This window comes from Homalodisca vitripennis, chromosome 1 (assembly GCF_021130785.1).
Source record: "Homalodisca vitripennis isolate AUS2020 chromosome 1, UT_GWSS_2.1, whole genome shotgun sequence".
Lineage (NCBI taxonomy): Eukaryota > Metazoa > Arthropoda > Insecta > Hemiptera > Cicadellidae > Homalodisca > Homalodisca vitripennis.
This window is the reverse complement of record NC_060207.1, coordinates 57275649-57298279: the sequence shown is the minus strand read 5'-3', so window position 1 is coordinate 57298279 and position 22631 is coordinate 57275649. Positions and strand designations below refer to the sequence as shown.

Sequence of the window (22631 nt, the reverse complement as noted above, 5' to 3'; positions counted from 1 at the left end):
TTATTTAACGGTAAATAAAATTTGTTTAGCCCTTTTTGGATTTCCTAGGCTAATTTTTAACTTTTGAGATTATCGCATTGTAGTTGTCACTAATATTTTTATTATTTATTCAGTAGTATGGGAATGAAACACAGTTTTATAGATAAACATATACTATATTACAAACCAATAAAATTAGAAAAATACAAAAGTAGACAAAGAGTGTTTATTTGGTGGCAGGCTGTCACAACTGACATTCTGCGCGTCTCCCGCAAGCCACTGTTATCGCGTGGACTTTGAACCTTCTTATCGCTCGGCAACCTGTAGGACAGCCTTGCAAGGCTTGAATTATGTTTCTTGCTTTCTGATAACATCCTTATGACCGTAGTAAAATATTAAAAAGTTTGGGGTTGACCAAGTAATTGCTCAGAATTACCAAATCTTCAAATTCCGAATCGTCTGGATTCGCCATTCACACGAATAATGGTAAAAAAAACACTACATAAATACTGGAAACTGCTGTATATAATATGAATAATTTACTTTAAAAAGAATAGGACACAACAGAAAATTATCGATAACCGAAATACATATGCGTGTACTGGACGCTTCTCACTAACTGACTAGATGCCTTGACGGGAGCTCCCGTCAATGACTTTGTGAAAGGCGCGGGGCAACTCCCGCTAGACAGTGTTTGGCCAATTAGAAGCAGCTGCCACTCCCATTGTAACAGAATTCGAGGCAGGGCAACCCGTCTGTATGTCGCATGACTACTAGAACCATCTAGCAGCAAAATATTCAACTAACATAGCAGTAAGAAAATAAAGAATGCAAAAACGCGGATCCACGGCAATAACGTTTTGAGCTTGTAGTGGCCCTCCGCGGATCCGCGTCAATAACGCTGGAAAGGTTAAAATTGAAAACATTTAAAAAAATAATTTATTTGTTATAAAATTCTTCGTATGATTTTGAGAGAAAATTGAGTCAATAATTTGCTATTTACTTCAATTAATTCTAGTTTATTTTCCAGCATGTTACTAGTCAATATTACTTGACAGTACCTAATTATCTATTTTCATAACTTATGTAAATTTAACTAAACAATAATTAGATACTTTGTTAACTGTTTTATTTTAAATCAAAGTCAGACAAGACAGATGCAACTATTGATTTCATGTGGAGTATGTGTTATATTTCATACAGATTAACAAACATATTGTCCTCAAATACAGACACTCAAAGAGGATTGTCTAAGGTTTGGTTGTTATTTTCATGTATCAATGGATTCAATTAAGCTAAATAATTGACATATCACACTACTGAATTGAGCAAATTAAGTCAATATTTTTTATTTAACAACTTTAAATTTAAAGGAAATGCATACATTATTGTTATTTAATGAAATGCATATCCTGAATCATGATTTAGAATTTTGATTAATAAGAATTAGTTTATTGTTATGCTGTGTTTATATTATCATTTGCTCTTAGTTGGTAATTCAAATTGACTTTTTCAGAATATCTATTTGCTACAAAACCATAAAGCTAGTTAGTTTGACCTCAACCTAACATTATTCAAGACGTAGCATTTGTGTTATCTTTACAAATTTCAGCATAAACTATTTTTAGATAAAGCTTCCAAATGTTTATTTTCTAAAAATATAAAATGAATATTATGATGAGTGAATTGTTTGTTGACAGACGGGCAATGACGGTGAAGGTGGAGGTGGAGAACCTCGTGGGGGAGTGCCACTTCCCCCTCACCTGGGGCTGGGGCTCAACTCTCGCCCTGTGTTCCAGCCAGGTCAGGATCCCAACACTATGGGATCAGCCTATATGCCCTTGCAGCGTGAAGGCGAGACACCCCAAACCTACCAGGACATCATTGCTGATCAGAAACGTGTTGAAGAGGTAATAGAACGAATTCCCCTCACAAAGTAAAACAAATCAATCAGTCATCTTTATTCATCACTAAGCATTATACATGCAATAGATGTCGTACAAAAATGTGTTATATAAGCAATACATTGAATGGTCTAGTTAGTCATATTGTATTTGCAATGTCAAACTAGAGAACACACTTAAAATAAATCCATATGCATTATCTTTGACAAGAATAATTTATAGTTAATAAAGTCTTAAACAGACCAAAAAGAACTAAATAATAACATACAGCAATTTATAATGAACAATAAGAAGGGGATAACAATATCAACTAAAATATAACATAATAATAAACATATTATAATGAACACAAATGGTAAAATTAGCTAAGGAAGACAATTGCATTAAAACATAAGTAATAATCAACAAGTTTATTACTTTACAGAATTAAAAATTGAATAACAATATTACTAAAATAAACACTTCAATACACAATACAAAATGTTTAAAACTGACAAAGAAAAATGTCTGACACAGGTACATTTATAAATTTGTGTTAATATAAAAAAGATTTAAGACCAACCACTTGTAAATTTTAATGTTATTAAATTTGTGTTCTTGTATTCTCACAGGCAATCTATTGTATAGATTTAAACCTATTACGATGTAGCCGGATCTTACTTTTTCCAGTCTAAAGTGAATATCCAGTAAATTATAATTACGAATACGTAATAAATGTACCACAGTTCTACATTAATAAGATTATTTGTTCCCATTAATAAATAACAATACATCATATAGGGTGAGGCAGACCACTTGTTCACGATGAACAGCGGCTGAACCAAGAAATGTACCTTCTTTGTTTTAATGAAAACACCCATATTTTGATTCCAAAGAATTCTGGAAAATGACTTTTAACGCCCAAAAATACCCCAAAATGGCACTGAAGGTGATTTTTGAAAGAATTTTCAAATGTAAACGTAGGTTTAGCCATACCTCATTTTAACCCTTTCATTGCCAGAGTCCGGTTAACCTGACGTTTTTAAGAAAATATACTAAAAGAATAATATATAATATTTTTACACGTAATTCATATCAATTTGCATAAAAAATACATATTTTCTATTGAGCACGTTATATGATGCACAAACATAGCTGATCTATCAGCAACAATGATGAAACCAAATCTGTAAGTGTGGTTCACTTGTAAAAGAGCCACTGACCTTATGCGTTAATGCCGGTGGTTTTTTTGAACTGTGACATATCTTCCATTTACACTATTTTGTAAAATTACTTGTAACATTAAAAGCATTTGAGACCCTAATATCAAAAGTATTGATTTTTTTATCATATACCTCTTTTATTTACAAAATGTACTCTATAACGACTTGGATTGTAGATATTAATATTTCAGAAGATTAATATTTGAATTATCAATGAGACATCCAAGACGATATAAAGTATTTTTTTATTAGTAAGCTCCGAGTGAATATTCAGTACAATTTATTACTAAATTGTTAACTATTAAATATTATCTGGTTTGTCTAAAATAAAAATCACAGTTCTAAATAAAAATAATGGATTTATTTTAAACTGGCAAATTAATAAGTTCAACGTTTCAGAATTTTCATCACTCTATTTTTTACAAAGAATTGACAAACCGTTTAGTAAATTAAAAGTTCCTTTGGTAAGAAATAAAAAATATTAATCAAATATATCAAACTATAATCAGAGCTCTCTTCTAAAATAAAATAATGAAGTTTTAAAATAAAAATCAAATACCACTTAGAAATAAACAATAAATAAAATAAAAATGTTCACTTCCAAGTTCACTCAAAATTCAAAATAAAAATTTAAACTTCTCTTTTCCACTAGTTGAACCTTAACTTTCAAGTCTTTGCAATTCAGATTACAACTCTCTCAAATAATCATTAATGTTCAATTAATTTCCAATTAATAATTCACAATAAAACAGTTCCAATTAAATATTAATAAATTACCAAATCTCAATTAAAGTTATTAACAAAGTTCAATTTTAATTCACTTTTCTTGCAAGTATGAACCAAATGTAACTTGTATGATTCTATTATGCTCTATTGTTCATCGAGAATTAATTATGCATATTGCTCTGTGGTTTCTGAATTTAATTTTTTCCTATAAAAAAGACAGCAAAATTAATTTAATATCAGATCAGGAAGACTATTTCAATAAAACGTACAATAAATTTGGTGCTTACCTCAAAAACCCTCGTGGAAAAAATTTAAGAAACACGGCGCACTGTAATTAACTTAACTCACGAAAATAACCAAAAGAAGGGCGAAAATTATGAGTTGGCGCTTTTATACTCCCTCACTCCAAGCAACTTTGCAGGACATCCGCTGTGTTCTCTCATTGGTCCAGCTGTATCAAACAAGGAGAACAATAGTCGCAACAAGACAAGTTCTAATCAATTCAAGGCAGTCAACCTGTCTTCCTAACAATTTAAAACTACCAGTACTAACTTGCCAAAGGATTACATGTTCGTTTTTACCCTGACTTTTCACAATCTAATTTAAAATTAAATCCCAATATTTCGTTCCCAAAACTTTCATTTAATTTAAGGTTTAATGAAAAATATAAACCAATGTAGCTTTATAAACGCTACATACTCAGAGTTAATAGAAATGCCATTTCAGGCTGAAGATGTTGACATGAATGCAGCAATCCATGGGAATTGGACAATTGAAAATGCCAAGTCCAAATTACATCAGTTCATGGATTTAAACAAAATAAAGGCTGATTATTGTTATACAATGGTTGGGCCTGACCACACCAAGTAAGTAGGCAATTGTTTGTAGATACAAAATACGAATAAAATTTTTCTTTTACTAAGAATTTGATTTATTTTTATTTTATTTTATTCTGGTAAGACGAATTTACTTAGCAGTGTAAAACAGAGGAGAGTGGTAATCTTTAACCCTCACATCCACAATGTGGCTCAACCCACACTTCTTTATAAACAGGTTTTATTTGTCAACTATATGTTGTACTTAACCCTTTGAGTGCTGTTGCCTCAAAAATTTTGCTGTACTAAACATTTTACAGTTCTTATTTTTTACGATTCATATTTAGATCGTAATTAATAGCCTGTAACACAACGTTATTTCAGCCGTCTAGCCAGATTTTGGCGTTCTTAGGATAAATAATATATGTATATGTAATACAGTAGAGCATGAAAATTTCGATGTGAACATTTAGACCATCAGTAATTTAGTTTCAATTCTGCCAATTTTTATATGTGTACAGTTAAGTACTTGTATAAAGCAAAAAAAATTTGTCGTCCCAGAGCGCACTTGAGAGGCATCATTATTTGCTTGATTACTTAGGCGTTCTTTTTCGTTTAAGGTGACGCAGAAACAGAATAATCGGATGTGGATAATAATAAAGTTGCTGGACTGACACAATCTGAAGCTTTTATGGCAGCAGAGACTTTGATGGCATAGTTTGAAATATAGACTGAAAGCACACCAACTCAGCTTGTTCTCCTTAACCAAATAAAAAAACTTGGCAGAAAAAAAAAACAAAACAAAACCCATACAGTGGTTGATAAATCCATAACAGATTTAAAAAAAATGTCAAATAATTAATAATTTACGTTATTTATTAATTACAGTTTTACATTAGGTACAGAATTTTAGTGTTATATAGCCTGGATGTACATTAAACAAAATAAGACTACTTTTTTCTGTGAATTAAAACATTTAAAGCTTTTATTAATACATAATGAATAGTTCTGTTTATCCGCTCCATTTCCGTAGACAACAACATGATTTATGCCCAGTTGTACATAACTTTTCACTATTTCTTTGTCAATACCTCTTGTTTTTAGTTGATTTCAAAAATCAAGACGGGGTCGGGTGCCAATTGATCCAGATTATTGATGCTCTACTCTAAATAAAACAATGTCATATTTATTTTTAATACACAATGTTCTGAGTATGAATTTAATTTAGATTTGCGTATTATTATCTTAAATAGTATTACAAAAAATTAAATAACACTGTATATTATAAACTTAGTTTAGAAATCAAATTTATAAATAATTAGTTCAGAATTTTAGTTTTTATAAATTATTTAGTGTAATAATATGTATTTTATCCTAGAAATGATTTCTTTTAAATTCTTTAGAAGTATACAAATTCCACATATATTTCACAATACCTTTTTTCAATTCTTGTATATGTAGAAATAAAATTTTACTTTTAATAGCATTCCCATGCCACTTTTTCGTTGCTGTAGCAAAATATATAAAATATTAAATTTGGTTAGTTTTCATTGGCCTTTTTCATTCCATAAATCCAAAAAATATTAAGTAGTCTACACACAAATTTAGTTATAACCAGAGCCTATGTATAAAATTTAAAATTTTTGAAGACGACACACGACAAAAGGTTCTAATAATTTAAAACCACATCATGAGGATATGTCACATTCTTCACATTTTTATGAAAATATATTCAAGAATAGTTTCTTTACAATAACTTTGTTCCAGAAATATTTTCAAATTGACAAAGCACTGTTGGACACTTGCATATAACTTTTGGAAATGGTTGTGGCACTCAAAAAGGCTAATTACAAAGCAATACATATTTACTTAGTTCTTTGATAAAGTTTTAAGATGTAGGTTTTATTGAATGTCCAATAAAATTATAAAATGTAGCAAAAAATACTGAACATAAAACACCAAAATGAAATATTATTGTAGTTTTAATATAAATGAAGTTAAACTACTTATTTCAGTATTTTATGTTTCATATATATATATATATATATATATATATATATATATATATATATATATATGTACTGTTTTAAATAGTACTAATATTGAAATGCTAAGAATTCTGCCCTCCTCTGTATTACACTATATTTGAAACCAAGATTATTTCATGGAGAGGAAATTGTTTTGGTTCAACAAGGAATAGTTCTGGAACTGATATTTAGCTGTATACAAGACTGGCAGTGCATCACCTTCTGAACTTTGGACAAGATTTGGAGGAGAGTTTCAACTGAATTTGCAGTTTAAGTGTTATGTTGGACAAAACGATTCTTAATCCATTTAGAGATGAGCTGTATTAATCTGAATATTTATTTGCTCGAGATGTTTTGATTATTAAGAAAATATTAATAAAACATCAGAAACCTGATAAAATTAATTTTAGCATTCCAAGTGACTCTGCAGGGTTGTGTGGAATGTGTACTGTTGTATGAAAATTTTTTGTGATATATGTCAACATTTTAGCCACTGTAATAACTCAACAATGCCCAAAATGCTTTTATTTCAAATTAATAAATATTTATGTCTTCAATTTAAAATATGTTTTGACAAATTACACTAAATAATGTATTAGTACAAGAGTTATGGGTACTGTTATTGTTTTTGTTAAAAGTACACAACTTCTCAGTTTTAAGACTGTTTGAAAAAATAATCTAAATCTCTCCTTAATAAAGGCAATAATTCATTTTACTTTTCTAAAATCATATATTAAACTAGTATCATAAATAACTAACCGTCTAGTAAATAGTCTTTGTCAATCATAACTACCGTGCATGAAGTTATAAAGTTAAAAAGTTTGTAATTTCTAATTAGAATTCTCTAGAATATTGAGTATGTCCAGCAGAATCACATTAAGTAAGCTGTAAGTTCAGATGAAACTTGGTGACCAAAAGAAAGGCGTCATAAAATGCTGTTAGCCTGTGATGAGGTCACAGGGAAACAGTATTATAACAGACTTTGTGTTGGTACTGCACTGCCATCTTGTTTAGGTACCGTTCCATGAGGGTTAAGAGCTTGACAACTCATCTGGGACTAACGGTGAGTCTAGAACATTGTTAATAAACTGACGTAATTAACTTTATGTGTGATATTTTATGTATTAAGTAGAAATTGCAATTCCTTTTGTATAATTTCTGCAAAAACATCAGACATGCAAGTAAACTTGACTCTGTGTGTAATTAAAAGTATAATTTACTTGAAGGTTACAGTTTATGGAAAGGATTACCAGATTGTTGTGTATTATGTTATATTTACCCTTTAATTGTTAAAAATAATAAGGGTTATACTAGTGATGTGTCAAAGCAGAATCCTGAATCTCAGATACACCGAATCGATCAATGGAATTCGACGTTCAAAGTTACGAAGATCCGCTACGTTATTAGTTATTGGCCGATCTTATATACACAAATTACCAATCACTAAAACGTAATTTTACGATAGTTTGAATTTAAAAACCTGTAAATATATACCCCAATAAACAATTATCATTCTTTTGTAAATTTTATATTGTTTGAAATTAGTATTATTCATATTTATGTCCCCACAGCACTGTAAATCTACTGTGTTTATTTGCTGACTACAGCCGAGTGGTATTATGCAAATTACCGATCATAAAAACATGTTTTTATCATAATTTTTATTTGAAAACCTGTGAATATATAACCTGGTTAATGAATTTATTATCGTTTTGTAAATAATATTTTGCTTGCAGTTAGTTTATTCTATATTTAATTTTGTTCACTATCAAAAGACTGCTGTATCTATTTGCGGATGATTGCTGATCGGAAGTACACAAACATTTCCAAACATTATAAGTATAAAATATGTTTAATAAGTGATTTATGCCCATATTTTCCACAGATTGAAAGCATATATTCTGGAAATTCCATGTAAACCATCAAATTAAAGTAGAAGGTAGGGGATATGGCTTTATTCTTAAAATATAGTTTTTATCTGAACATCTGTAAATCTCTTTATAATAGAGTGGTATTCTTGGATTTTTTTATCATACCAGTCTCCAAAGGTTTAACCCTTTGTGTTCGAAAGGCCAGCAGCATTGGCCACACCAAGGTTATAGACAGCTCGTGTTAGTTTTGCTGTAGTTTGTCCTCTCAACTCGTATTGTCAGTACAGATGGCCGTGCTAATTTCATTGACAGTTTGGTGGCCATATTTGTTGTTTGTCTCCCCAGATCTAAATTATTTTTCATTATCCTCCGCATTATTTGCATAGTAATTTAAAACGTTTAAAGAAGAAATTTAAAAAAATTTATTTTTAATGAATCTTTCTAATACAGATATAAACAAACATTGAGAAATTTCACAAAAAAATTCTCAAACAAAATTTTTTTTTGAGAATTTTTAGTTAAAAAGATATGTAAATAAAATATTATAAAGTAGGCATTTACATTTATGGTATACTCAGACATGAACTATTTTACATTTTTCTCAGTCTTTACATTTTTACGGAATAAATCCTTTAATACTACACTTTGTGTAGTCAAGAATAGTTAACACACATCTTCTATTAAAATTTTCTAGGTTTGTATCACTTCAATGTATGGGCTCAATACACGTCATTTGTCTTATTTGCACAGTCAATGTTTAGAAAAGAATTGTAGGCTAATTTAAAATTTACTGCTTTACCCAAAAACTTTAAAAAAAGCTACCCGATAGGTTTCAGTACTCACCATTCATTATAAAACAAAGATAATATCAGATAATAACTGATATGTTTAGTGGCCAGTGGTGTTGGCCTATGGACATATTATATTTTGGCCAGTACAGCTGGACATATGAGCTGAGATAACATTAAGGCAAAAATTAATACGCCATCCGACAAAATGGTGGTGGCCAGTAGAGCTGGCCACAAGAACCAATTACAAATACTGCCTTTGAGTACATAGGGTTAAGAATGAGAGAAATTAAATTGGTGGTGATTTTGTTTAAATTAAACTTAGGTTACAAAAAAAACCATACGGGTTCAAAATTCGAGAATCAGGAATACATCTTTTAGATTGGGAATCAGATTTGAGATTAGAAAATCCTTGATTCGGCCATCACGAGGTTAAATCCAGCAAAATTAGTAAGAGAGTTCAAGTAAAGAGAAGGTAAGTACAGAATCTAACAATTATTTAGGCATCATAAGTTTGGTTAAACATATTCTTAATTTCGATCAGTGATTAAGATTTAACTGGGATCGTTAATAACTCTACAAATTATTATTATGTTGTTATCAATAGTACTAGGCAGTGAAACAGCTGTGACTATGAATAATGTGACTTGACTGTAACCCTGTACTGTTGTTGATTTCATTACAGTCATTTGCTTGATTTCAAATTCAGCTACACAATACCAGATGCTTGCATTTATCATTTTAGTTGTGTGTTTTTGTGATTTTTGGATCCTAATTAACACATTCACTGCTGCCCGAATATGTGCAGTCTTTCCCCATGTGCTGCACTCTTGATTAGTATTTATACATAATATATTTATATAATATCATGTATATATATTAGCTATGTCATTCTCACAATATATATAAATTGATATATGATGGACGCACATGTGCGTCCATAGCACATGACCTAGAATTTTCATTGTCATATGCTGAAAGCGCACTTGTGCGTCTATGTTTATTTCACCATGACTACCAAAATTTTGTCTTTGGATATTCTATTATTAGCCAGTTTATGTAACAACTAATTACGATTGAATAAAAATTTTTGGTCAATAATGTAATTTTGTTCTCTTATGAACAAAATCGAGGTATAAATTTTGTGAAATACGCGTAGTTTGACAAATGGAAAATCTAAATAAAACATTCTATAATTTACAAAAATGTATTTTATATATTTACAGTAAAATATATGTTCAACAAATCCTTGAATTTGACATCTGAATTTAGGAACTGGCGCTTCATTTGTGGTATTCCGTAAAACATGCCAAACATAGTCCGGGATAGCCGGGACAAGCTAGGCAGTGATAAATTGTATCCATCCTTTCGCCCTTGGATTTGCAGTTCCTACACTTCTTCCTCATCCACTTTACTAGTATGACCTTTGCCACCCAATTCGTCTTGTTGGCCAGTATAAATCAGAGTGTTAAGGACGAGTCCATTTGGTTCAGTGAGGGTATAAATTTTTATACCATACTTGTGGCGTTTATTTTTTATGTACTGTCTAAAAAACAAACGTCCTCGCCACAGTATCATAGTCTCGTCTAGGCTAAGTTCCTTTCCCGGATAGTACACAGTATTCACTGTACGAGATCGTTTGGGCCTGGTAGACGGGCCCGCTTCTTCATCACTCATTTTCAATATTTGTACTGACACTGAATTATAAGCAAACTGCAAACGAATCACACACAGTAGCACAGCCAACAATCTATCCAACAAGTTTGCATTACCCATAATCCCACGAAACTGTCAGCTGGATATGAAAATGGCGGACAACCACGACGCTGCACGAAGCGCGCAAGTGCGCCTGCAGCACATCGGGCGAGCACACGCCAAGCGCGCATGTGCGTCCGCAGCAGTGAACGTGTTAAAGAGCAGTTAAATTTATCTGAAGAACAATGTTAATCATCAAAGACTTTTTACGGTCTTATTTTTGGTCTTAGAATTACGGCAGGCATTATATTTTAAAGATATGATTAATATGCTTCCAACTGATTTTTAGTTTTTCTTTGAAGTGTTGTATAATAAACAATAAAGCGCAAAAAAAAGTTTAAAATATTTTCCAAGTAAGAAATATGGTGGTATTACAGTGAGTTAAATTCAAGTTAAATCTGTAATAACTTCACAATGCAATGATAACATCGAAATTTTGAAATAAAATCAAATTTAATTTTTGGGTGCATTGTGTAACAAGTTTAATTTTCATTATGTATTATGTTGTGAATACAGGAGGCCAAAAGTCTAAAATTTATTGAATGTGAGGTTCTTTTAGCTTAACTTTTTGTGATCTTACCATGCAAAGTTTTAAAAGTTTGTAAATAGTTAAAGATCAGACTAACTTTTCTTTGAAATTGAACTATCTGTTTTGCAAACAGTTTTCATTAACTGTTTTCAATTATGTTATAAAATTTAAAATGGACAGGTCTCTCCTCCATTATTTATTCATATTAAAGTTATGCATTCTTCCTGTTTGTACTATCTGCCTTCCTTGAAGGCTGTGTTTACTAACAACCCCTTATTACTAAGTTGAATAAAGAGAATGAATCACGTATTAATTCTTTTCTGGAAATGATATTTTCTCATGCACAGAGATATAAGGTTTAATTCCTTTCAATTGTACATACACATAATTTTTACTGTAATTTATGAGCCTTTTTTTGATAGTTATGTTTCTATAGAGCAGATAATGATTAAATTAAACACTTATAAATGTTTATATGTTTGAAAGTAAGTTTGATTTTGTTACAATACGATTGTTTTCATAATTCAATTCTGTTTAGTAAAGGTGTTTGCTTTGCCAACTCACCAGCCATCCCATTTATTACATGTTCATTTTTCCATAACAAATTTGTTGGAGGCTGTTATTATTGTTATTATTATCTTTTCTCTTCTGTTTAATCTTTGATTGTTGATAGTAACATCACATACGATTATGTACAAGGTGTGTTTACAGTAAGTGCTTACAGTTTGCTATGCACATTAAAAATATTTCACCTATACTGTCCCATTTTCTGAAATTGATTTGTGCTTTAAAAGAAATTCCTTTTGAATGCAAGGAATATGAAATCAGCCAAAATTTATCAAGTTGAAGAAGTTTACATTGAAGTCATGATGAGTGATGGAATGGTGATGGTCGAATTAGAATTTTTAATGAAGGATGAGCAAATGTTCACAATGAAACTCGGAGTGGTCCACTAAGGCCACAGAGGCCCATATTGCTGGTGGCTCTCACACCACTGTGATTCTGCAGTTTGGTTGGGAGCAGTTTGATTATTTGACTTACAGCCTGGACTGTGTCGTCTGATTGCCATTTGTTCCTGCACACGAAGAACAAGTTAAGGGGCAAGCTTTTTATGTCTGATAATGAGGTAAAAATGTTTTGGGAGTCATTCATGGCTGTCATTAGTGGTGGGAGATTATTAGGAAGGTTTAGAAAAGCTGGTCAGCCTCTATGATATAGTTTGAACATTGGCAGAAACCACTGTTTATAGAAAATAGTTTATGATATTCAAAATTAAAATTGGTTTGAAAAATAATAGTTTTTTTATAGTTACTTACTTTCCAAATACACCTTGTATACAATTCAGCAGATTATTTTCATGAATTAATTTAATTGTAATAATAGCCTATGATATTGTGATTTTAGGTATTATTAAAAGGTTCTGATTTAAAAAATAACAATAATTATAAGAAATTGCCTTTTCTTTAACTTTCCCTGTTTTAGCCATTTAACTCACACCAATCATTTCCTTTGTTCTAATTTAGTTTTCCTAACTATCAAAACATTAGTTGATTCATTTTCTGTTTTTGATCCAAACACGTTAACTGGTAACCAGTGGAATTAATGATAACTTTTCATGGGGAGGTCACATACCTGTATATCTGGTTGTCTTGACTGATCTTGTAATGAATGACCAAGTATGTAATAATAATTGCATTTTTCTATTAAGAAAAAGTTATTCATTTTGAGTTTTAGCCATTTATTCTACAACATATTAATTATCATAATATTTTTATTTATATGCAGTTTTATCCTGGGTATATGGAATGTGAATATGTTGTTTCTTATATAAAGTGGTTCTAAAATCTTTTTTATTTATTATGTTTTTATGTGCAACACAATTTTGAAGTGAAGCTGATGTCAGATTCTAACACTTTGTCCTGAAAATTTGTAGTATCTGAGATGATTATACATTTTATCTTAAATATCACCTTTCATAACCATTTATGAACTTCATGAAGTCAAAGATCAAACTCTTATAAATCTTTAATGTCAACTCCCTTAGGTTTTTTTTTAATTGTCATATTGTTTTTAGTATTCTTAAACAGCCTATTGAGTAGAAGAGGATTCCACAATATTCAGATTCAGACTCCTGAACTTTTATAATTTGTTTTCCTTAATACCTTTTTGTCAAGAGGCATCAGACCTATTCTATTCAGGTATTAGAGGATACTAAAGAGATTTATGACCCAAAGGCAATCTTAGGACTTTTACTCTGTATTCCTTTACATTTAAACAATATTAGACTTTGCAATGAGAAGCTCTTGTAAGTGCATAAGACTACATTTTAAGCTACAAGCTACAATAGCTACAAGATCATCTTTATTTGTTGATTTTAATTTTTATCTGACTGGTAGCATTTATTCATTGTGCATGTAATAATATTATAGGCTATTTTAGCGAACCTAACTAGAAAATAATTGTAGTAATTGTAGCTAATACGTTTCTTTTTTCATTCTAGGAGTTTTATTTGTGAAATGGGATTCCCTGTAAAACAACTTGGAAGAAGTAAGTAAAATCTCAATTAAAGTCATTTAACTGTAGGCAAAGGATTTGTTTATCTCCTGATTTTTAACTTATTTCTAGTGTACAGTTCAAAAGAATTAAAATTTAGAATTTTAATTAAAATTTTCAATTTAAAAAATACATTACCTTATAAATATAATAGTTTTAGTGAGACTGGTTACTTTTTATTGTGCTCTTTTATATTATTAGAAAATTTTAGTAATTTGATGAAAAAAATCAATTCAAAAATTTTGTTTTATCTAGAGTGCTTTTAATTCTTTTTTAAATATCAATAAAATTTCTATTGAAATTCACACGAAACATCATGTAACAATTAGTGAGAAAAATTCATGTATATAAAAAAATTAACACTGTAGTTCAAATAGATTTAACAGTAGTCATATATTTCCAAGTTTGAATAGTAAGAAATAGGCATTACTAAATACTAATATAATCTTTCTTAAAAGACAAATTTAATTTATTTTTATACTTTGAACACTTGTTTGTGTCCAGAAATATCAGCAAGGGAGGCAGGTTCTAACAAGCAGTCGGCATCCAAGTCGTGTGCTTTATCCATTGTGAGGCAGCTGTTCCATCTGGGCGTAATTGAGGCGTTCTCTGGTACCCTCAAGAAAAACAAGGATGCAGAGCAGATGCCACCATATGAGGTGATGGTAGCACCTGAGCTGGAGGCGCAGGTCTACGAAGTCCTGGGCGATTTGAAAATTGTTCCTATTAAAATTGTAAGCAACTCATATCCATGAAAAATAAAATATTAGCTTTAGTAGTATGACAGACATTTTAGTTATAGTTGGATTTAACACGATTACCTATGTTGTCAGCCACAAGATGCAAAAGAACCTGTGTCACTGCTCTCTGATCAGGTGTTGGACGACTTTGTAACCAGCAAGCCACAGCCTGCCGGTGTAGTTTCGTGGTCTCCACCCCAGCCCAACTGGAATCCCTGGACGGCTTGCAACATAGATGAAGGCCCTCTTGCCACGGTACTGTACAAAATATTGTTATTATTAAACATATCAGTAGGGGTCAACACAATTTTAGCAATAAATTTTAAGAATGAAAAATGACTTTATTTATAAAATAGTGCACAAAAGAGTGAATTTAGGACCATAAGACTGTCTTAAAACTAATCCTAATATAGGTTCAAGACCAGAAAGAGAGGTTGACGAGTGACTCCAGGTTGCAGAACATGATGGATCACAGGAACCAACTGCCAGAGTTTGCTATGAAGAACAAAATCATGACACTCTGATTTTGTGTTATAGGGTAACATGAACCACATCAGTGAGAATCTGGTTCAAGACCAGAAGGAGAGGTTGACGAGTGACTCCAGGTTGCAGACATGAGAGATCAGAGGAACCAACTGCCAGAGTTTGCTATGAAGAACAAAATCATGACACTCTGATTTTGTGTTATAGGGTAACATGAACCACATCAGTGAGAATCTGGTTCAAGACCAGAAGGAGAGGTTGACGAGTGACTCCAGGTTGCAGACATGAGAGATCAGAGGAACCAACTGCCAGAGTTTGCTATGAAGAACAAAATCATGACACTCTGATTTTGTGTTTTGTAGGCTAACATGGACCAGATCAGTGAGGATCTGCTTCAAGGCCAGAAGGAGAGGTTAATGAGTGACTCCAGGTTGCAGAACATGATAGATCAGAGGAACCAACTGCCAGTGGCCGCTATGAGGAATGAAATCATGACAGCCATAAATGAAAACTCTGTTGTTATCATTAGAGGCAACACAGGATGTGGTAAAACAACTCAGGTAATGGAGTGTTTTTTACTTACTCTTAACATTGCTAACCAACCTAGTGAGAAGCTGGAACCAGATTAGACATCAATTACATTCTTACCTGTGTTTTCAAATTGACTATTCCAAATAATTTCAGAATTTTAAAAATATTATATTACTCTGGCAAGCAAAAATGAAAAAGTTCTTTTACCTAACTGTGATTAAATCTAAAATAATTCAAATTATTTAGTATTTTCATTTGTATATGTGCAATATTAACCAATATCCCGATCCTGTTGTTTCAAGAAACTTCTACCATACACTGTCAGAAATGCTTAAACATCTTCATATCTTTATTATGGATTAGACTTCAAATATCTGTGAAATGTATTACATTCTGTGTACTCAAAAAAGAATATTTAATCAGTAAATTTATGGGTCTGAATTTAGTGGGTGATTCAGATGCACCATTCAGTTTCAGACTGTTTTGGTAAATGCTGCTCTATTAGATTGTTATCTGTTTTTTGTAAATGCTATTTTTTATGGCTTTAGAATTTTTTTAGTTGTATATCACTATTATCCAACTTATTCACTATTCTGATGCCATTGCTACCAAAATATTTTTACTTAAAGTTGCAATATGATTCTTGGCACAGAGCGAGATTACCTATTATAAAAGCAGTGTCTTCCCTCTAAAGTTCCTGAGACTTAGCTGGTATATACATATTTTCTCCTGAACATCATGTAACACTGAATCTTACAGGAGATTTTCTCGTAACTGGAGGCAGCGAGATCATAAGAAGTAAACATTGAACAGAGTTATTTCTAGTTGTGAAGACACATTTTGTCCATCATATAGTCTTTGTAGTTATCCATTTCATACTCAATGGTTTTTACTTTAAAATGTTATAAAAGTTTCAAATTCACAAATGGAGAGAAAATGTTTGTTTTTATCAATAACTAACTGTAAAATATAATCTCTCAGGTATGCCAGTTTATCATGGATGACTATATCCAGTCAGGACAGGGAGCCTACTGTAACATTGTGGTGACCCAACCCCGCCGTATATCTGCTGTGTCTGTGGCGGACCGTGTGTCCTGCGAGCGGGGAGAGGAACTTGGTCTCAGCACAGGCTACTCTGTGCGATTCGAGTCCTGCCTGCCCCGCCCCTATGGTGGCATCATGTTTTGTACTGTAGGTTAGTATAATAGCTCAAGGGAGAGAACATCTGTTAAATATATAACAACTTCAATGAAAATTGGCTTTTTGTTCCCAAGAAAATTATTTAAAAAATTAATATTGTTTACCTAATTGTTAATCCTAATTCTTATAGGTTACTTAAAAATACTAGCTGATTGAACTAGTGCGATTGATTGTATCAATATTCTTTACACTGAATTACTGTCAATGATGTTTGCTATCAGAACTAAATAGCTGTGGCACAATGGAGGTGCATTATAATTATTTTTCAGTAATATACAATACAGCTATTTTTTAACCCTTCCCACGCTGTAGACGGATATATATTCGAAATAATTGACTTTGACCTAAATGCCAAACACGGTTATATCCGAAATTATACATAGTATCTCTTGGAGTGTTTTTTAGTTCACATAAAGACTTTGAAATGGCAGGCACACACACACACTCTGTGTTTATCAGGTTGAACAGAAAGTATTTTTAGACAACCTACATTCTGCAACAGTGTGAGGGGGCTAGCTCCATTGTCTAGCTTCACCCACCTGCTTGTCTGCCTTCTGCGTCCTACAGAGCCATAACCAAACATTCTGTTGGAGTGTATTGCCGCTTCGTCGGTTGTCATAAGGTTGTCTATAGCGATTTTGGTTTAGTAAATATTTGTTTTAGAGTTTTATTAATAAATATACTAATTTTAACTAAAATGCCCTGTTTTATATGTCTTTGCGTTTACCTCTTATAGCATAGCTGTAATAAAAATTAGCTTTGAACTTAAAATATATTTTATATTGGCTTTGCTTTGAAAAAAATTATTAAATTCTTTAACAGCTTGCGAATGCTTAATTTGTTAATGTCACTAATTTTCAATTGGTATTTTTAAGATCCAAAAACTTTGTTCAGATTTAGGTTTTTGCTTGGTATTGGAATTTTAAGAAAATGTATCCATTCTTTTTTGTAACTAGGAAATCATTTATTCTGCAGCGTACTGTACATTGTCTGTCATTTATTGAAAAGAGCCCTCATTATGTTGTACCGTGCTTCAATTCACTGATACATTTGATACCATAGCAGACTGAAACTTAACTCCATCACTTGATAAAAATAAGTTCAACAATGAATGAGTAATAAATGTATCTTACAAGTTTTAAATAACTTAAAATTGAAGACTGTTTATGAATAATTTATTGCAGCTTTACGCTGGCTCTAAAATGTTCTGCAACTATTATTATATGGTTAAGAAATTTAAATGTATAAATATTTGTATTGGTTTATGTTTTACTAAGATTTTATGAGTTAATTTCATTGAAATGTATCCTAAAGATATTGAAAACAAACTAAGAATTCAAAAACTTTCCTTTAGATCTATTTGATCATTTCTGACATGTTTTGTAATATTATTAAAATAATTAATTATCTGAGAATTACAAGCAAATTGTCATAGTAGTTTTAAATATTTAGACACATCAATTGAAACTTTTGTGTATACAGATTGAACATTTGTTGTTAGTACATCAAAAGTGTTAGTATGTCTAATTTGACAGGTGTACTGCTGCGTAAGCTGGAGAATGGGCTGCGCGGGGTGTCACACGTTATTGTTGATGAGATCCATGAAAGAGACGTGAACACTGACTTTGTGATGGTGGTATTGAGGGATATGGTCCACACTTACCCTGACGTTCGCATCATCCTCATGTCTGCCACCATTGACACCACACTGTTCAGCTCCTACTTCAACAACTGTCCTGTAATCGAAGTGCCCGGTCGAGCCTTTCCAGTTCAAGGTAGTATAATCGTCTCTTTCTATATTATAATTATATTATGGTTTTAGATGTTGTATAAAAAATAATAAATAAAAATGTAACAAACAAAAAATTGTGTTTTACATTACTAATTTTGAAGAGTCACAATTTACACTAATACAAATACAATTTTCATTTTATTATTATTAAATAGTATTTTTCATTAGGTAAGTGATCTTGTCATTGGTAACTTATTTAGTTTCAGAACTAATAAGTTCTAATTTAAATTTATTATATAATATAGTAATTTTATATAAACATGTATTTACAATTTTTGTGTATCAATATTTGGTTCTGCTATTTTCAGAGTACTTTCTAGAGGATTGTGTACAATTGCTGAAATTCGTCCCTCCTCCTGATTCAAGGAAACGAAAAAGTGGTAGTGGAGATAAAGATGATGGAATTCCTGACGAATACGAGGAAAATCTTAACACCAAAGTTACTAATGATTATTCAATTGAGACACAAAAAAGTGTTGCAATGATGAGTGAAAAAGATATTTCTTATGAGTTGATTGAGGTAATTCTTATTAACAGATGTTAGTTATTTCAACATTCAAAAATATATTTTGCTTATACTGTATAAATGATCAGCTTATAATAAATTTTCGTTCAAAATTAATTTTCAAAGATGCACTTAGAGTAACTTGATTAGTTTAATTGATGATCACAGAATTTAAACTGTGCACTGTTCAAATCTAAAATCTAGAGGTAAAAACCAATCTCTTAATCCTTCAAGGACTAAGGATCAATCTGTAATTGGCAGAATTTTTTCACTTTAAAAATCACAGTGTTTTAAGTGGCAATTTAATGAGTTATTACCATTATTGTGGTTGTACCGATTTTTGTACAAGGGCTATCTATCCAGAAAGTAACTGACTTTTTCAAATAAAAAATTAACAAAGTGAAAATAACAATATTTATTATTTACATTGTGAAGGTAAACTCTTAGGCTATTTTCTGTATAACTATTATTTTAATTAATACATTTATCATAACGGGGTACAAGCTTTTCAATACCCTCTCTGTAGAAATCTGCTGCCTGTGAGTTTAACCACTGTTTTATATGGCATGTAGTTCAGTGCCAGTGTCAAATCATTTCGTAGCGAGCCACATCTTCAACGCTGGGAACAGAGGGTAGCCGCTTGGGGCAAATCTGGACTGTATGGCAGATGATTGAAAACTTCCCATCTAAAACTATCCAAGAGCTCTTGGGTATGATTGGGCATGGGTGGATGAGTGTTGTTGTAACAAAACTTTCTTACTTAGTTTCTCCCATACTTGTTTTGTATTGTGCGTCTTAAGTTTCTGAATGTTTGGCAATGAGCGCTATGAGTTTGAAAGTTTGGCCACGTTCAAGGAAATCAACGAGAATCACTCTCTGAACATCCCAAAACACAGTAGCCATGGTTTTTCTTGCTGACAGCATTTACACATACTTCCTCAGTTTCTTGGAAGATGCATGTGTCACCAGTCCTTTGACTGCCATTTTGTTTTACAGTTGACATGCTCTACCCAAGTCTCATCACCAGTTACGATATGATCGATGACTTGGGTTTACACTTTTGTTACAGCCTTTAAAAAATGTCAGTTCTGTAGCAAGTTTTTTTTTTTTGTGGTCGTCGGTTAGGATTTTTGGAACCCACCTTGCACAAAATTTGTGGTAACCAAATTTACCAATCAAAATTTCATGAACCAAACTTCTTGAAATTTGGGGAAAATGTTTTGAGAGTTTCGTAATTGTGTAATGACGGTTTTCACAGATTGTTTTGTTGATTTTCATCACCAATTCATTATTCACAAGACTACTCAGTGAGATATTCATCTTGAACACTGGTTTTTCATGTTTTTTTTTAAATCAGTGCATCACTGCCTCACTCCGCTTTCACTCATTATTAAAATAAATAAATATAAATAAATATATGTTTATTGCCATCTTACAAAAATGCATCAGCAAAGTCATATATACACCTAAGTGGTATAGTCTGGAGGCAATATTATTAATCTAACATTTAAACATATTTAACAAAAGTTGCCAAGAATTTCTCTCTTCCACCTATTCCTTGACCATACATAAAAAAATCTTCCGATAAATTTCTATTGGTTTGTAATTTTTTCACCAAGAAACCATATCACAGATTGTACTTCACAACGAGCAGGATTTTCATTAGCAGCGCTAATTCAACATTCCACTGTATACAAAGTACGATGCAAAATGTACTACGGCTGGTTGTGTACTGAGTGTAAGAACACTGACGCCAAGATGGAGGCGCTAGTCCTGGTCATTGCCACGCTATGTCAAACGTCTGATACTTTCACAAGGGACAGCCCCTGTATGTTCAAAAAATGAGTACCACACAAGGTATGATAGGAAAAGGTCAAGAAGTGTATATTGAAAATGCCAAAGGGGTTTTTACCTGATATATAATTACCTTCTTACAAATCTTAACAATAAACTAAACCTTAACTGAACTCTTGTAAATAGTGTAAGTACATAATTATCGATTGTTTTTCAGTTAAAAATATATATGTTGTCAAATTTTGTTGACAATATCATTTTTAAAACAATGGAATGTCACTATAAAAATAAAAGTATAATTTATCTTTAAATCACTATTATAACTATATTTTTTTCAATTTGTGTGTAAAACATGTTATCATAGTGTGTTTTTTTTTTTACTTGATAACCTTTTTATTCTTTTTAAGTATTATATTAGTAATGAAATAAATTGTTTCTCTACTTGTAACTTATTTTTTGTTTATATGTAAAAATATTTCAATCAAGAATTATTTTTATATATTTGTACTATTAACAAAAAAAGTTCAATTTACAAGTGAAATGTATAATGTAAAGATATAAAAAATATTAGGATTGTTTAGTTTATGAGGGTTTTTTGAGTGTATTCAAAATAGCTATTTAGCAACATATGTTTTGCATAATCCTTTTTATTTGATAGTAAATATTTTTGCTATTGTCAACGAATAACATTTAATGTTGGTCCTCAAGGGGTTAAATCATAATTATTATTATATACGTAATGATGTACAATGTATAAATAATAACATTTTGGAAGTAGAAAGTTTAGTCATTTGTTAGGTAAAACAATTCCGTCTATTTTGGCCTTTCATGGTTGAATCAGTAGTTACCTATTCTTAGCAATTCAAAGAAAGAAAGTAGTAATACTAAGCCTTTTTATATATTTTAATTGGTAAGAAATATTTTAGCAGTTACATACTTGCAGGCACTGCTGAAGTACATTAAAGGACTCGGCATTCCAGGAGCAGTGTTGATCTTCCTTCCAGGTTGGAATATTATCTTCTCACTGATGAAATATCTACAGCAATCACCTGTATTTGGTATGTACCTTAGTGTGTAATGGACTATTGTTTTCTGTTTCTTGCAACCTTTATTTATGTAACATATTATCCCTTTAATGGTTTTTGTAAGATTCAATAAGATTAAGGGGGTTCAGTAAGGCTTATCCCACCAATGTTATTGTGCTATACATTACATACCACTATATGTTCTCAGGGACCACTGATTATGATTTTTGAACCTTGTAATATGGACCTCTTATTTATACCATTTAGAGCTCAAAACATTTATAAATTTTCGTTATAAATATTTTTTAAACATATGTTAAAAAAACAAAAAAAGTGGTTTTTACAATTTGTGTGTGTGTATATTTTAAGCTTTTTCACAATGTCACGCACCTAAAATGTGTGTATTGATGAA

The 22631-nt window shown here is 31.3% G+C and overlaps 1 protein-coding gene across 2 annotated transcripts in view; it reads left to right on the top strand.

Annotated features, from left to right (window-relative positions):
• The window catches only part of LOC124362103 (ATP-dependent RNA helicase A), a 43985-nt gene that overhangs the window by 5750 nt on the left and 15604 nt on the right, over positions 1-22631 (top strand). The window contains exons 4-13 of one of the 2 annotated variants that reach the window (XM_046816290.1): positions 1680-1889; positions 4538-4677; positions 14097-14143; positions 14654-14883; positions 14983-15144; positions 15735-15932; positions 16885-17098; positions 18639-18878; positions 19204-19415; positions 22138-22252. In XM_046816290.1, the coding sequence (XP_046672246.1) occupies positions 1680-1889; positions 4538-4677; positions 14097-14143; positions 14654-14883; positions 14983-15144; positions 15735-15932; positions 16885-17098; positions 18639-18878; positions 19204-19415; positions 22138-22252 (1768 nt within the window). Of the gene's footprint in view, positions 1-1679; positions 1890-4537; positions 4678-7667; positions 7717-14096; positions 14144-14653; positions 14884-14982; positions 15145-15734; positions 15933-16884; positions 17099-18638; positions 18879-19203; positions 19416-22137; positions 22253-22631 lie in introns of those variants that run through there. The other variant, XM_046816299.1, reaches the window with a different exon arrangement.